Source organism: Etheostoma cragini, chromosome 24, assembly GCF_013103735.1.
Source record: "Etheostoma cragini isolate CJK2018 chromosome 24, CSU_Ecrag_1.0, whole genome shotgun sequence".
Classification (NCBI taxonomy): domain Eukaryota; kingdom Metazoa; phylum Chordata; class Actinopteri; order Perciformes; family Percidae; genus Etheostoma; species Etheostoma cragini.
Window position 1 is genome coordinate 10,913,562 of NC_048430.1, and position 17,081 is coordinate 10,930,642.

General features: G+C 39.7%; 3 protein-coding genes across 3 annotated transcripts in view; 1 reads left to right on the forward strand and 2 right to left on the reverse strand.

Annotated features, from left to right (window-relative positions):
- The window catches only part of LOC117939505 (zinc finger protein 501-like), a 197,132-nt gene that overhangs the window by 133,827 nt on the left and 46,224 nt on the right, over positions 1-17,081 (reverse strand). The window lies entirely within an intron of this gene.
- Positions 1-17,081, forward strand: part of LOC117939530 (chorion transcription factor Cf2-like) — a 62,056-nt gene that overhangs the window by 43,150 nt on the left and 1,825 nt on the right. The window lies entirely within an intron of this gene.
- On the reverse strand, positions 2,891-12,262 carry LOC117939510 (zinc finger protein 664-like). The gene is made up of 3 exons (XM_034864929.1): positions 11,943-12,262; positions 3,612-4,622; positions 2,891-3,275 (listed from the first exon to the last, which is right to left on the reverse strand). Exons 1-3 carry the CDS (start codon positions 12,004-12,006, stop codon positions 3,160-3,162), a joined length of 1,191 nt encoding a protein of 396 aa, XP_034720820.1. The 5' UTR covers positions 12,007-12,262; the 3' UTR covers positions 2,891-3,159.

A 17,081-nucleotide genomic window follows, 5' to 3' on the forward strand; every position in this document is an offset into this window, starting at 1 on the left:
TCATTTGTCTTGGAAGTCACACTGTGAAGAAATAATCATTATAACTTATACAGTTGACAAAATACATGCATTTTTTCCAACAAAGTCAAGACGTTTTGCTCTAATGACATTTACTTATGCCAATAGGAACATAATAATGTCATATTTATTGATATTACACCCAGAGCAATGTTATACAAGCAAATATGTGTCTAAATAGTGCACAATTTGGCCTTTCATAGAGTATATAGGCATTTTTGTCCCCTCTGGCCTTCCATACAAGAGGGGTGACTTTATCTCCCATATATGGGCCTTTATTTCCTGTTTACAGTCACAGAGGAGAGATAGGGCAGACACGGAGGACCATGCCAGCGGCAGAAATGAGCCAAAACGCGATGAATTATGGACATAAAGTTGATCAATCTTGGATATAACAGTATGGATTTAAAGCCCAAAGAGGCTAAAATTCCAGGCTGGATAGAAAATCCCCTGTAGAGGCTAGAAAGACAGGGAAAAGATCTCCATAAACATGAAATTGTCGCTCGTATGGTTCAAAAGTTATTAAACTATGAATCAGAGGTACTTTTTTACTCGTGGGCGAGTGTTTCAGGCTCAGAGGGTTAAGTCACTATTTAATCAACATCCATGAATGGAACTGTGCCCAAGATGTTTTTTTTGCCATTTTTCAAAGAACAAGTGCAATTGCTTTTTCGTTTGTAGTCTAAGTACAGAATTCGCTTTTGAAGCAGACATGGTAAAGGCAATGGTAACCTTACAGTGGGGTTTGAAAATTTGTATTAATGTGCGTAAAGAAGCCAAGAAAAGATGGAAAAATCTACAAAAGGCATCAAATGACAGATTATACATTCATATAATATGTCACAAAAAGTTAGATTTTATTTCAATCATTTACACTTTCAAAATAACAGAAAACTAAAAAAATGGCGTCTGCAAAAGTTTTGGGCACCCTGCAGAGTTTCTAGCATGCTAGCCAGAGTTTCTAGCCCAACAATCATCACCATGGCTTCTTTTAAACAGTTGTCTAGAAAATTGAAACTGAAAATAGTGATTAGTGTGATGTGATAATGATTCTCACAAAGCAGGAGAAGGCTATAAGAAGATAGCAAAGCGTTTTCAGCGGCCAACATCCTCTGTTTGGAATGTAGACAAGAAATGGCAGTTTGCAAATGACCATATAGACAAGCCTGATGCATTGTGGAAACAAGTTCTGTGAACCGATTAGGTTAAAATAGAACTTTTTGGCCGCAATGAGCAAAGGTACGTTTGGAGAAGAAAGGACACAGAATTTAATGACCCGCTGTCCAACTGTTAAGCATGGGGGGAAACAATCATGCTTTGGGGTTATATTGCAGCCAGTGGCACAGGGAACATATGACAAGTAGAAGGAAAAATATATTCAATACAATTTCAACAATTATTTTACGCTAACTTGATGCCATCCGCGAAAAAGCTGAAGTTAAAGAGAGGTTGGCTTCTACAAATGGATAAGGATCCTAAACACACCTCAAAATCCACGGTGGATTACATCAAGAGGCGTAAACTGAAGGTTTGCGATCTCCTTACCTTAACATGATTGAAAATCTATGGATATACCTTAAAAGAGCAGTGTGCGACAGACAGCCCAGAAATCTCAAAGAGCTGCAAGACTTTTGGAAGGAAGAATGGGCAAAGATACCTCAAACAACAATTGAAAGACGCTTGGCTGGCTACAAGAAGCGTTTCCAAGCTGTGATACCTGCCAAAGGGGTCAGTACAACGTATTAACCTGCAGGGGGCCCAAACTTTAAGAGCACCTTGGGCTCACCTTGGTGAGCTGTGTGGTAGCCTATGTCACCATGTTCATTTTCATGCTCCTCCAAAAGTGACAAACTGCTTGAGAGGTAATGCTCTTGTCCTGATAAAATAAACCATTTCAGTTAAAAACATCAATAACATGGTTCGGTTTTAGCAGTGACCTACACCTGCAGATGTATAATACAATGAAAATATACCAGTTTCTATTCTGAGTTCACTTCAGTCACTTTCCCTTGCTTCTGCTTCAAAAGACAGATTGGGACAACCATCAGTTGTAACACATGTCAGTTTGTTCCATTTAAGTCCCACTTTGTCAAATCATGCGTATACCTCAGTGAACACATCGCTCCTCGTTGTCCCTTTCATCGACCGCATTGCTGACAGATCCTTTGTTATCTAAAAGTCTTTCATAATCCCACGTACAAACATTGGTAACTGGGTTGGACATCGTAGCGTTTGTCCAGAGCAGAGGAGAGAAAGTTTGAAATTGTCTGCTTTGCTTTGGAGCTGAATCTTCAGGTTTCCCGCAATGTCCTCAATCCTGCTTGTTTCTTGGAAAGCGGCACATTCTCAAACTGCCTTTTTTCCCCTCTGGGTATATTAGTGCAGCAAAGTCCACCAAAACACTCTTTCATAAACTCTCCTTCAGAAAATGGCTAACTGTTTTTGGTGATGTTGTGGGAGATCACAAAGCTGGTCTTGACTTCTGCATCCCTGGATGTGCAATGCTTGTTAAAAAACAAAAACCTGGCTGCTTTTGCAGTTAACTAGTAAAGCTTCAGATGTCTGGCCCACTCTGCATCAGTCAAGTTTTATTTCTCTGCGTGTTTGGTACAATAAAAGTGATTAAAATTATAAGCCTGCAACAAAGTGATCTGCTTGTCTTCAGTAAATACTTAGAAGTCCATGTTTTGTTTAAAACTCGGCGCTCTGTATCAACCTTTTTCCCCCATGAGCTGACATTTTTGAGGGACAACAGCTCATTCACGTCCATGTTAAAGTCTTGTGTGCTCAGTTTACAGCTCGCTGACACAATGCAGTTCTTATTTTTAACTGCAACTTGCAACCAGAGAAGAAGAAACTGCATTAGTTTGCACAATAAACAACAAATAACAGTTGCCTTCAAAATAAAAGCTTTGCCGTCGTATTCCTTGCATGATGTACACTTATTTCCGTTTAATTGCTAACTTCGCATTGACCTCATGCGGGCCGGTTAGTGCCACCCAAAGGGCCGGATGTGGCCTGCGGGCAATAGAATTCTCAGGTCTGTTTTAAAGTCTAAAATTCTAACTTATGTATTTTACACTTGTTACGGACCTAGAGTATTACATCTTGCACCGTGTTTAAAGACTTACATTTCTGTGTTTAAACCTGACTGAGGATCTGCTCTCCTTTAAGACTAGACTCTACTTCACAGCTAAATGGTTTCTCTTCTGCGTGGGTTCTCATGTGTCTATGTAATGTTCTACTCACTGTAAAAGCTTTCTGACATACTGTACAGCTAAACGGTTTCTCTCCAGTGTGGATTCTTACATGTGCCTGTAAATGTCCACTCACTGTAAAAGTTTTCTTACAGAATGGGCAGCTAAATGGCTTCTCTCCAGTGTGGGTCCTCATGTGTGCCTTTAAATGTCCTCTCTCTGTAAAAGCTTTTTTACACACTGAGCAACTAAATGGTTTCTCTCCAGTGTGGATTCTCATGTGGGCGTGTAAATTTTCCCTCATTGTAAAAGCTTTCTTACAGACTGAGCAGCTAAATGGTCTCTTTCCTGTGTGGATTCTCATGTGTCTTTGTAAATGTGCATGGTCTGTAAAACCTTTCTTACAGACTGAACAGCTAAACGGTTTCTCTCCTGTGTGGATTCTCATGTGTGTCTTTAAATGCCCACTCTGTATAAAAGCTTTATTACAAACTGAGCAACTAAATGGTCTCTCTCCTGTGTGGATTCTCATGTGTGCCTGTAAATTTTCACTCATTGCAAAAGCCTTCTGACAGACTGAGCAACTAAATGGTCTCTTTCCTGTGTGGATTCTCATGTGTCTTTGTAAATGTGCCCTGTCTGTAAAAGCTTTCTTACAGACTGAGCAGCTAAAGGGTTTCTCTCTCGTGTGAATTCTCATGTGTGTCTTTAAATTTCCACTTTCTATAAAAACTTTCTTACAGACCAAGCAGCTTAAGGATTTCTCTCCTTTGTGAATTGTCATGTGTGTCTTTAAATCTTGTCTCCATGCAAAAGACGTCCTACAAATTGTGCAGCTAAATGGTTCCTCTTCTGTATGGGCTCCTGTGTCTTGCTTCAGATGTACATTGGTGCCAAAACCTTTCCCACACTTGAAGCAGCTAAATGGTTTCTCACCAGTACCGCATCTTGAATCACAGACCGGGACTTCATTATTTAGAGAGTTTAAACCTGACTGAGGTTCTCTGGTCTCCTTCCAATCAGCACTGTCATCAGTCTCAGGTTCAGAAGAGTCTTCATTCTTGTCTTCATTATCGGGTTGTGAATGCAAACTGTCAATGGCTGGTTCTGGTCCTCCACAGTCCTCACCATTAGGTACTGTGTTTATCTCTACAGTTTGTCTTTGATTACGCTGTGAGAGCTCAGGTTTCTCTTCATCATCTTCACTCTTCACAGGGACAGCAGTGAATGGGAACTTTGTATCAGCCTCCTCCAGCCCTGTAATCTGCTCTCGGTCCTGACTGATCCAAAGCTGCTCCTGCTCCTCTTTAATGTGTGGGGGCTTTGTGTCCTCCTGGTCCAGGCTAGAGCTCCACTCGTGCTGATGTTCTTCACCAACAATCACTTTCTGGACATCCAAAGGTAAAGCTGAAACACAAACAAATATTAATGTGAATCTTAACAATTTGCTAAATTTCATTAATTCTTCTGAAAACAGGTTCATAATGACTTACCACAGGTCCCTAGTCTATCATAAATTCACTGAGCTCAACTCCCCACGCTGCTGACATTTTAGCTAATAGCTAATAATACTTAATTTCTGGAAAGGAAAGACAACTCTGATCTCCAACTGGCTGTAAAAGGTTTGACCTTCTGTCAGACAAAATTAATTTAAAAAAGGACAACTTCAGCTGCACCAAATCAGAGAAGATGAGGCACTGCTTAGCTTCATGTTAGCTATGACAAACAACTCTTCCTCCATATCTACCTTGCTCCGTGCCATACGGTTTTAGCACAGACCCTTCTGAGAAGCAATAAATGAAAACTGGGGGGACAGGCACTTTCAAGAAATACCTGGGAGGTGATTGTCTATCACGTCCAGAAATGTTGTTTTGAATAAACGATTGGGCGTCACACACACACCTAAACCCCGGCGGCAGCAGTAGCTTCTGACACTGATGGGTGCGGTAAACTGCAGGAAGTTTAACGAACTCTATTAGCTGATTCTTAGTATGGACTTTGTTCACAATGACAGGACCCCAGTATTAGTTTTAGCTTAGGTATTATCAAGATCAAGATAACTTTATTGTCCCCCGAGGGAAATTTGTCTTGGGCATCAGTACATTATGCTGCTGTAAACAACATTAAACAGAGACTTATTCACACACATACCACATACAATCCACCCTACATCACAGACAATGCACAAGTATCATGACCTTCCACTGTCAATTGATTACCAAGTCAATAAAACCAGAATGTTAAAACAGATAATTCTGTATAAATTACACTAGAGCACATCTAAGAAAAACAATAAACAAACAAAATACTTATGTTAGGTTGAAGGCCCAGCAATGCACAGGGCTCATATTTAGACTAAATCTGTAAACCTGTGGTTTTGACAAAAAAATAAATAATTGAAGGCACATACATATATACATACATACAGTGAGGAAAATAAGTATTTGAACAACCTGCTATTTTGCAAGTAGTCCCACTTTGAAATCATGGAGGGGTCTGAAATTGTCATCGTAGGTGCATGTCCACTGTGAGAGACATAATCTAAAAAAAGAAAAAAATCCAGAAATCACAATTTTTTTTAAATATTTGTATGATACAGCTGCAAAAAAGTATTTGAACACCTGAGAAAAATCAATGTTAATATTTGTTACAGTAGCCTTTGCAATTACAGAGGTCAAACTTTTCCTGTAGTTTTTCACCAGGTTTGCACACACTGCAGAAAGGATTTTGTCCCACTCCTCCACACAGTTCTTCTATAGATCAGTCGAGTTTTTGGGTTGTGTCTGAGAAACACGGAGTTTAAACTCCCTCGAAAGATTCTCTATTGGGTTTAGGTCGGGAGACTGGCTAGACCACGCCAGAACCTTGATATGCTTCTTACAGAGCCACTCCTTGGTTATCCTGGCTGTGTGCTTCGGGTCATTGTCATGTTGGAAGACCCAGCCTCGACCCATCTTCAATGCTCAAACTAAAGGAAGGAGATTGTTCCCTCAAATCTTGCAATACATGGCCCCAGTGATCCTCTCCTTAATACAGTGCAGTCACTCTGTCCCATGTGCAGAAAAACACCCCCAAAGCATGATGCTACCACCCCCATGATTCACAGTAGGGATGGTGTTCTTGGTATGGTACTCATCATTCTTCTTCCTCCAAACAAGGTTAATGGAATTGTGACCAAAAAGTTCTATTTTGGTCTCATCTGACCACATAACTTTCTCCCATGACTCCTCTGGATCATCCAAACTGTCATTGGCAAACTTAAGATGGGCCTTGACATGTGCTGGTTTAACCCTCTGAGCCCGAGACACTCGCCCACGAGTAACAAAACACCTCTGATTCATAGTTTAATAACTTTTGAACCATGCAAGCTTTTTACTTACTTTCGGTTTCGTTTAAATCCTGACGATTTCATCTTTACGGCGGTCTTTTCCGTGTCTTTCTAGCCTCCACAGGGGATTTTCTATCCAGCCTTGAACTTCAGCCTCTTTGGGCTTTATATCCACACTGTTATATCCAAGATTGATCAACTTTATGTCCATAATTCATCGCGTTTTGGCTCATTTTATGCCGCTGGATCGCTACTGCTTCTATCTGCTCTTTCTCTCTGTTTGCCTCTCTCTCTCATGTCCGTGTTTTCCGGAAATAACATGCCCATATATGGGAGATAAAGTCACCCCTCTTGTATGGAAGGCCAGAGGGGACAAAAAGGCCTATAGGCTCTATGGAAGGCCAAATGATACATAATTTGACACACATTTGCTTTTATAACATTGCTGTGGGTGTAATATGAATAAATATGACATTTTTATGTTATTATTGGCATAAGTAAATGTCATGAGAGCAAAACGTCTTGACTTTTTTTGAAAAAATGCATGTATTTGGTCAACTGTATAAGTTATGATTATTTCTTCACAGTGTGACTCCAAAGACATATGACAATTGTTTTAGAAAAGGAAAATGGCTTATTAATTAATTGTCTGTCTGTGATATCAATACATTTCTGGAAGATTCATGTTCCGTTTTATTTATTTATTTATCTTTAAGGCACTAAAACCATTTTTAACATGCATGTGACCTCACTGCAACCCAAATATTCTAATAACCCAGTTTGTACTAAAAGAAATGGTGTTCATATCTTGACTGTAGACCACAGGGTTGATGTTTCACAAGCTTTTTTATAAAATAAATCCAGACGGAAAATAAACTGTAAAAATGGCCTCAGGGCCCCCAGGGTTAAGCAGGGGAACCTTCCGTGCCATGCATGATTTCAAACCATGAAAGTCTAAGTGTATTAGCAAGAAAAACCTTGGAAACGGTGGTCCCAGCTCTTTTCAGGTCAGGACCAGCTTCTCCCGTGTAGTTCTGGGCTGATTTCTCACCTTTCTTAGGATCATTGAGACCCCACAAGGTGAGATCTTGCATGGAGCACCAGTCCGAGGGAGATTGACAGTCATGTTTAGCTTCTTCCATTTTCTAATGATTGCTGCAACAGTGGACCTTTTTTCAACAAGCTGCTTGGCAATTTCCTCATAGCCCTTTCCAGCGTTGTGGAGGTGTACAGTTTTGTCTCTGTGTCTTTGGACAGCTCTTTGGTCTTGGCCATGTTAGTAGTTGGATTCTTACTGATTGTATTGGGTGGACAGGTGTCTCTATTCAGCTAACAACCTCAAACAAGTACATCTAAGTTAGGATAATAAATGGAGTGGCGGTGGACATTTTGAAGGCAGACTAACAGGTCTTTGAGGGTCAGAATTGTAGCTGATAGACAGGTGTTCAAATACTTATTTGCAGCTTTATCATACAAATTAATAGTTTAAAAAAAATCATACATTGTGATTTATGGACATGCACCTACGATGATAATTTCAGACCCCTATTTCTAAGTGGGACAACTTCCAAAATAGCAGGGTGTTCAAATACTTATTTTCTTCACTGTATATATAAAATAATTGCATTAATGAGAAATTGAACAGGTGTTCCTAATAATCCTTTAGGTGAGTGTGTGCATATTATTTATATATATATATATATATATATATATATAGAGAGAGAGAGAGAGAGAGAGAGAGAGAGAGAGAGAGAGAGAGAGAGAGAGAGAGAGAGAGAGGGAGGAGAGAGAGAGAGAATTGTGTGTGTATTTTGTATGTGTGCTGTGTGTCTGATATGTTGCTTTAGTCATTTTTCCAAGTTCTAATCAAAAAAGCCTACTGAGCGATCTGATCTAATTAAATAGTAATTAAATTGACCTACACCTTTCCCAGCTAAGAAACATTAATTCAATATTACAAAATATGATTGATAACTACCATCAGTTCAAAACAATATTAAGTTATTTTTTTTAAATTGAAGATTTTCCATAACAAACAAATTAACAAAGAAGGAAAAACACTGCAAAGACCTTACTACAAATTAGTGACAAGACAAATGTGAAACACAAGGGAGGGGGTGGGGAATTACAGTCTTTAAAAGATTCTAAACAAAAAGGGATATGATGGAGCCAAGACTGGGGTACTAGGTCCAGCAATTACATGTTAATAATTATGAAGGGAGGAAGGTGGGTTGAGAGTCAAGAAATGACCTTATTGCAGAACCATAACCCATTCCCATCCCCATCTGGATAAACCAATAAGGACACTCATTTTCCATACTCATAAGGTTCAGGAACTCCTCAAGCCAATTATACATGTAGAAACACTTGGCCTTCCTGACTTTCCAGTTTGTAAGGATAAACAAACTGCTGCAAGCTGCAAGGCTTGCTAGTGTGATTTTTTTTCACTAATTTACAATTAATGCAATTGAGCTTGATACCCAACAACGATGCAGATGGAAAGGGTCATAAATAGTATTCTGACTGAAGAAGCTGGTTCACAGTAAAATGTTCTGAACCATCTCATTCAGCTGGGACCAAATCTGTATTTGGATAAAATGTTAAATAAATATGGCCATTCAATCCTATCAAACGCTTTCTCAGCATCACACGATAATGCTATAGCTGGGTGCCTGAGAGAGCTGGCCCTAAACGTTATCTGAAACAGCCTTCTCATGTTAGATGGTTGACGCCCAGCTATAAATCCCCACTCGTACAGACTAACAAGAGATCGAATAACTTCCTCCAAGCGGAGGGCAAAGACGTTTACAAAAGACTTTGTAGCTGTTTAACAAACTTGACAGCAAAAAAAATGTCCACAATGGCATTGACCGATTTTCTATAATGTTATGATCAACAATGGAGAAAACACACCCCGAAAGCAAGTTCTATTCTGAAATTTCCCCTCCAGGAGTCTTACCCATGTAAAAATCTTTGAATGCATGGTTAATATGTTACGATAATTAATAATCATACCTTTCTAATCTCTGACAACTGGAATTGACTGTTTGCTGTCCAGCTGTTTGAGCAAGGATTTTCTGCATTTACCCTGCTTTATCACCGCACTCAAAGTGTCACTTGTACGTAATATTGACTGAAAAATACGCTTTAACTCTTTCCTCAGGGCTTAATCCAGAATTAAAAATCAAAACGATGAATTTGTGGGTGAGCCCAGAGTTGTTAACAGTGGTCAAAACAGTCGTACTAAAAATGAATGAGCGTGTTGAACGGTGTCTTAATCTTACGTTAACCCCCAATAATTGTGTTGTCAACCAACACCTTTAAAGTAGGCACCAAAGCACTTTTCCATTATTCTTAAGTCTCATTCCAACCAGTTAGTGAACCACTGAAACAATTTTGGAAACATTATTTTAAGGTACAAAAGAATCTTTGGTGTTGGATCGATGAATGTTGAAATCAACCAATATCAATAAATACGGTCCCAGTTGTATAACTGTGTTGCAAAGTGGGATGTAATCAATGACAAAACAATGCCATGTGGCAGAAAAAAAAAAGTTGTATTACGTTAACCGTTTACCATCTCTCTCCCCCTTTCCTGTCTATCCACTGTCAACACAGGGAAAAGCCCCCACCCCAAAAAACAATCTTTAAAAAATAAATCTGTTTTATTGTCCCAACAGAACAAAGGAACATCAAAATGTATTAAAGTTCTGATACGGAAAATGTATAAAAACACAAACTATGCAACGCCAACACTCATACAATAGTTGAAATGGTTTCATCCATTTTTTTATTTTATTTTTAAATATTCATTTATCTGAATTGTTTGTTACAACTGATTCTGTTAAATTATAAATGCAGATATTGACGGTCGGGCTCTAGCACGAATAGAGCCACTATACTGGAATTCACCATGGAAACAAACACAAACTAGGAGCGGTTCAAGCTCATTGGTAGAGCAGTAAACCGCCAATTGGAAGGTAGGTGGTTCAATCCCTTGCCCTGTAGTCCCACGTACAGTTGCGGAAATCCTCAAGCGCATCACAGCAAGTTTGAACAAATATTTTGTATTTTGTTCAAACAAAAACAACAGTCAACAAATATTTTGTTCAAAAAAAGCAAGGTTATGTTAAGGTTGGGTTACATATTTCCCAGAACTAAAACCGGGAGCTTTGCGTGTGCTCATGGTGCACACACTTTAACGTGAACATGTGCCAGCCCAGGTCGGACATAGATACCTAGACAGAGTAGACACAATTTGGCCAACAGCACACATAGGCCTACTGCTCACAACATAATGGGATATACCTCAGTTCATATTCATGACTTCTCTTGTATCCTATATATCTAAGACACTGAGTGAGTTTTGTCTAGGACCAACTTTATTTTTCAGAATAAAGCATTCTTTTTGAAAATGCACCCACTGAACTTGTGAAAAAAAATGGTGAAAGGTATTTTTTCATTTCATGGCACTAAAAGGATTTGGAACTGCTCCTACAGGCTTGAAGTGAAGTTATGGAAACACTTAGCAGTAAGGGAACATGAATTAGGAATTAATGCATGACTTAATTCATGATTTGTGCATCACTTCATTCCATTATATCTTATGAATCATCAGGAATCAAGAGGAGTTCATAGCCTCTCGTTCATGACCTCATGCATGAACACATAAACTAAAGCAGTATGCAAGTTGTGGTCAAACCAGAGTTTGCACATTGATGACCACATTTTTATGCAGAAATGATCATGCTTAATAAATCATAATTCATGATAATGTGTCCTCCTTGGACAGCTTGCAAGCCCAAATGGCGCTTGTTTTGTTTCCGGTAAAGCTAGATCCGCTGTGGTGTAGTTTTTCTAACGGTACTAGTTGTTGCAACAGCATGTGAAAAAACGCTTACTAGGCCAAAAAGAACGTTAATCTTGCGTTAAAAAATGGGTTTGCGTTAAACTGACAGCACTACATAGGCACGGTTCACAAAACCCACAGTTCGCATTGTATCACGGACTTGGAGTCACGGTTTTCGGTTCTTGTTGATTTTTCTTTTAATCTTTAACACTCCAGAAATATACTTCAGCATATGCTATTTAGCTTAATATCCACAGTACAGGATACAGTATGGATACTGTATTCAAAACGTGTTATATCAAGATATCAAGAAACTGAATTGGACTTGACTTTAAGCACATTACTAGGACCATCATTCATACCTTCATGAATCTCACGTAAAGCCTGTCGTAAAATGAGGAATTATGTGCTCATCTGCGCTGGTTTCTACGTTGGGTTGATATACGAGGGCCATTAACTTGAGGAGCTAGCTCCGGCTAACAGGCTGAGAATGGTTTAGCTCGCGTTAGCTTAGCAAGCATTATTTGCAAGCAGTATAAAGAACACAAACCTGCTCCTAGCAGCTTCGTTTCCGGTTTTAAAACCACCTCCTGTTGTTTCCGGTGTCGGTCCATGTCTAAGTAAAAAACTAGCTAACTCCTCGGGGGCTCTGCCGTTATTTGGATCCAACTAACGGCTTCTCTTCGCTGAATGCCCGGTCTTTAGCTGGGTAACATATAAACCGTAGTCGTCTTTATCTTCTTCTTCTTGTAGAATTCCGGCAGTTTTCTTCTTCTTCCGTCCATTCCCTGCAGACTAGGCAGTGTTCCTGCATTGCTGCCTCCCGGTGGTGATGAGGACAGTCTACATTAAAGAGCCTCCTAGACCTTAATTTTCCTAAAAACTCCGTGGAAAGTGTAGAAATAGGTTATTAAAATTCTGAAAAACGTGAACATAAAAAGTGAAACGAGCTTCCAAAAAAATAAATAAACCAAAAGGGACAATTTTCGTTCTTAAGTAACGTAATATTTAACTAAACATAAAAAATACACAAATTCCTATTACATTAATACATAGGGTATCCTTATAAGTAAAGTCATTCAAGATGGGTGTAATAGGCTTTGATAACTAGTTATTACAATATCTGCATGCTGTGAAACCTGCTACAGTGATACTCACGTGACCGTACACAACACACACACACACTACTGCCTAAACACACTGCCTGGTCATAGCTTTGGTGGATGTTGTTACTAAGTAACAACTAACACATCCATGCGGTAGTGTCAGAGTGCAGATTCATAAAACACATTTTTTTTATGTCCTGTATGTTACTGTAATGTGTCTTTGAGTACAATGTAAAGCGCTAAATAAATTAAATGCGTGTTATCATTATTACCACAGAAACATCAGGCATTAGAGGGAGTAATATCATTGGCGTCAGAGTGCTGTGTGAGATGAAAAGAGTGAGGAAAAGAGACAGCAAAGATGTTACATTGCGATTGCGATTAGATTAATCCTGAAGTTCCACAAGAAATATAGTAAAGATGTATTTGTTCTTAAAGCGGCAGGATTGTTGGTCAACTAAAAAACAGGCAGACTTCAGTCAACCCATACAGCTGTTCTTCCTTTTCTCTGAATAGACTGGAGATGTATGGCACCAAGAGAAAACATATCAAAGACAAAGTATAAAAATATGGTCCAGAGCCCCAACATCTTCCATCCGTTTCTCTTTTTATTATCTTTCTAAAGTAACGATGACAACAGAGGCTGTACAAATGTCTAAGAAAAGATGTGAAAAATGCTCAAAAAGTATCTCTTTACACATCAAGTGTATGATGTTCACTCAGAAATCGTTCCCAATTGTGCGTCTGGTTTTCACTCTGCATCCTGTTAGTCTGTCAGTGAAGTTCTGCCTTCATCTAGTGGCTAAAACAAAGAACAGCACGTTTTCTTCTCCCTTTCTCCATCTTCACTTGACTGAATTTATGGTACATAAAAACACATGAAAAGTCGAGCAACGCAAACATAGGATATAATATTCACCTAGTGGATTCATCAACCATTTCTGTTATCTGTGATAAAAACTAGTACATTGATTATTTGAAAATCGCCTCTGGGACACTCTGTAAGGAAGAGCCTGGAAGACGCTCACACCAGGCGGTTGGCCCCTTACGTGACATGCACCTTAAACCACACGCAGCAGTGATGTCACAGCGTCCCGGTCAGGGCATGAAGTTTACTTTTTAAATTAATATCTGCATGAAACAAAACATTTTTAACAAAAAAAGACGTTGGGTTGACGGTGTAGTAAAATACTCAATGTCTATTTGAGTCCTTGTAGTAATGAAAAAAAACAAAATTTTTAACCCCAAAATAAGACGTTGGGTTGAAGGTTAAGTAAAATACTTAATGTCCATTTGAGTCCTTGTAGTAATGAAATAAAACGCCAAACTTAAGTAATCCAGTGGCAGCAAACAAAAATGCCGTCCTCTCTCTGCGTGCCGTCATCTTTTTACCGGCGCAGTGCAGTCAGCCGTCAACCTGAATAATAAAATGTCTAATTCACTGAACAATGAAAAAATATGAATATTTGCAAATTAATAGGCAATTGAAATACTGATCATACTTGGTCAATGCAATTTCTGCTCCTGAACCTCAGCGTGCAGCGGCTGCACATCGGAGCTGTTTGCGGTCACCTTCATCTTCACACAGGACTGTAAGCTGTCATCTGTTTTTAATAAAGTTCATGTTGTAGAACACCTGCTCACATACATATGTGGATCCAAAGATTGACAGGACTCTAAGTGCATACTTTTTCATGTTGACATAAATGTCGGGGATAGCATTCTGAGTTTGCAACACAAGTTGGTCTAGTTTGGGGAGGTTTTCAATGTCAAGCCATTTGTGATTCTGAGCAAGAACAGCCTTCTGATGTGAAACATCTTCAAGGTCCGCTGTCAAGTACTTGAACTTGGACACCCACATTTCTTTGTCAGCTAAGTCAGCCAGTTCAATCTTAAGACCAGGTGGACTCACACCTGGAAATGCTGTCATATTCAACAGAGATGGATCCAGGCTTAGGGGAGTGCCAGGGAAGGATAATGTGGGTTTTTCCTCTCTGAATTCACTGAATTGTTTCCCGAACGATGTTTGCATTGCGGTGACTGCAGAATGTAAAGACTCTAAATTCATCATGTGAGCTTCTCTGAACTCTCTCAAACTGGGGAAGTGTGGCATTGTACCTTTCTGTAAATCTCTGGCAAGCACTGTCAACTTGCGCTCAAATGCCAAAACCTCCTCCAACATGTGCAGGGTTGTTCGTCCTTTACCCTAAAGAGCTGTGTTTAGCGTGTTCAGGTGCGCTGTCATCTCTACCAAGAAGTGTAGCTTTTCCAGCTACTGTGGCTGTTCTAGCTCAGGAACTGTGAGCCTTTTGCTGCCAAGGAAGGTTTTCACTTCCTCTAGACATGCCGCAAAGCGTTTCAGCACCTCGCCTCTAATATCAACACTTATGTTATTGAAAGTCCACAACAATCAGAAAGAAGATTTGATGAAAATGCAGCAGTTACTGGATAACTTAAGTCATTTAGTAAACTAAGCATTCACACAGGATGTTGAAAAGGGCAAGTCAAAAAAAGGTTTTAAAGGACTTGACACAAACAATGAATACAGCAGTAGATAAGTCTACTGTGTACACATGGAAAATTTACGTGGGTTGATAATGCAGATGGTCACAAAAGGTGGGGCTGTCCTTTTAATTCAGTATCTTGCGCAAATTCATGTCCACTAATATTTAAAGAATTGCTAAGTTCTTTTTCCCAAATATCATGTCTCAGTCATTAGCTTCAGACGGAAAAACTTCATGTCGGAAGTGGGATTCGAACCTACGCCTCCAGTGGAGACTGCGACCTGTATGCAGCGCCTTGGACCGCTCGGCCATTCTGACTGAATGACTCAATGTTTAGTATGATCCATCACAGAAATAATAACATGGTACCTCAACTAGGTCATAATATAGTAGGTTCTCAGTCATCCAGGTCATAGTTATCAAAGGAAGGTTTCCCAATTGCCAGCCCAAATATATGGGTGTTTATGGGGAAATGGATGAAAGTCACCAGTGTGGCAATGTGCTTAACAATGGCAATAGATTACGTGGGATTTGAAGGCATCTTACCGACTCTGTGACACATTGTGCAATGCAGGCTAAATACAATAGATTTTGGTAATCAAGATCCACCAGTGTTTCTGTCCAAAATGTCCACCTGTGTCCAGAAATGAGCCTACCAGATGGGAACTAGACTGACATTAATGTCAACATTTTGAAAAAAACTTCAATATGTTCATCTGAGTCCAAATCTGGAGATCCATTAAGTTAACATGAAGTACAGGTGACTGCTCAACATGCCCACACCAACATACTGTTTTCAGTCCAACGTCCAAGGATATTTTACCCGTTAGCCTACTTTAAACTACATAGCAACAGTGCAGAGGTTAATTTTTTCCATTTCACCAGTACTCTGGGTTAAAACCAGGTTCCATTGAGACTTGAACTCAGACCACTGAATTTAAAGGCCAGAGTGCGTACCATTACACCATGGAACCACTAGTCTAAAGGGTTGAATCAATAGCCTAGGCTACAATGGCAAAAAAGCAGAAAAAAGTTGATTTGTATTTGCATTTTTCGCCTCACAGTGATCGCTAACATCAAATGTTTAAAAATATCAGAATTAATATCAATATTGCAATATCTCATTTTGTCAATATCGTGCAGACCTAGTGTCTGTGTGTGTGTGTGTGTGTCTGTGTGTGTTGTGAGTGGGGCTGCTAAATGTCAATGGCTGAGAGGAGATGGATGCAGAACAACTTGGCAGTACTGTGTGTGTGTGCGTGTGTGTGTGCGTGTGTGTGTGTGTGTGTGTGTGTGTGTGTGTGTGTGTGTGTGTGTGTGCGTGTGTGTGTGTAGGCGCGAGAGAGAGACAAATATAAAATGCTTCAAGTGGACTCTAATAACATAATCACATTGTTTCTTCAACTTATTCAAATATCTGACTTTACTGCCACTATCCGTTTCTCTATCCTGTTTATCTGTGTGATTCATAGCCTTTACATCACAAAAACGACCTCTGTCCCTGTTCTGTTTTTAAAGACACAACAATAGGTTTTTAAATCAGATTGATAGTCAAACTGAAAATGTCCCTGTGTTTCTCCCATTTTCTCTCGGACGTCTGGTGACTTTATATCATATAAATATCTGCCAAACAGATTACACTGAGTGGAGCCGGTGACCGGTCCAAGATGGCGGCCCCATGGCTCGTCAGCGCCAGTAGGCTCGTTCGAGATGAACTGCGCCTCGCCTGTAAAGTGGACGAGAGCAGGCGGCGGCAGCGGGGGCGGGCACAGAAAGCTGCGGGAAAGTCGGACAGTTTCCAGCCGATTCCAGCCGCCTTTAGGCTGGACAGGAAGGGACAAAAACACTGTGGTGCGATCCCGATTTAATAAAATATAATCAGACCCACATATCAGCTTGTACACTGTCTCCAGTTGTTTTGATTATGACAGAGTAGCTGGCAAAGTGCTCTACATGAGATCTGTTGCTGATTTTAATCAACAACACACTGTTGATGATCCATGATCTGAACAGATTTAGTTTCTCTGACTTCTAAACGTCACTATCAGCCACACAACGTGTGTTCTGTACAGAATAAGT

What these genes read in the sequence shown, in the direction of transcription:
- LOC117939510 (XM_034864929.1), bottom strand. Translation starts at nt 12,006, where the DNA reads ATGGACCGACACCGGAAACAACAGGAGGTGGTTTTAAAACCGGAAACG. An exon ending in AACGAAGCTGCTAGGAGCAG is followed by an intron (nt 4,623 to 11,942) that starts GTTTGTGTTCTT and finishes TTTGTGTTTCAG; the next exon opens with CTTTACCTTTGGATGTCCAG. An exon ending in CTGTTCAGTCTGTAAGAAAG is followed by an intron (nt 3,276 to 3,611) that starts GTTTTACAGACC and finishes TATGTCAGAAAG; the next exon opens with CTTTTACAGTGAGTAGAACA.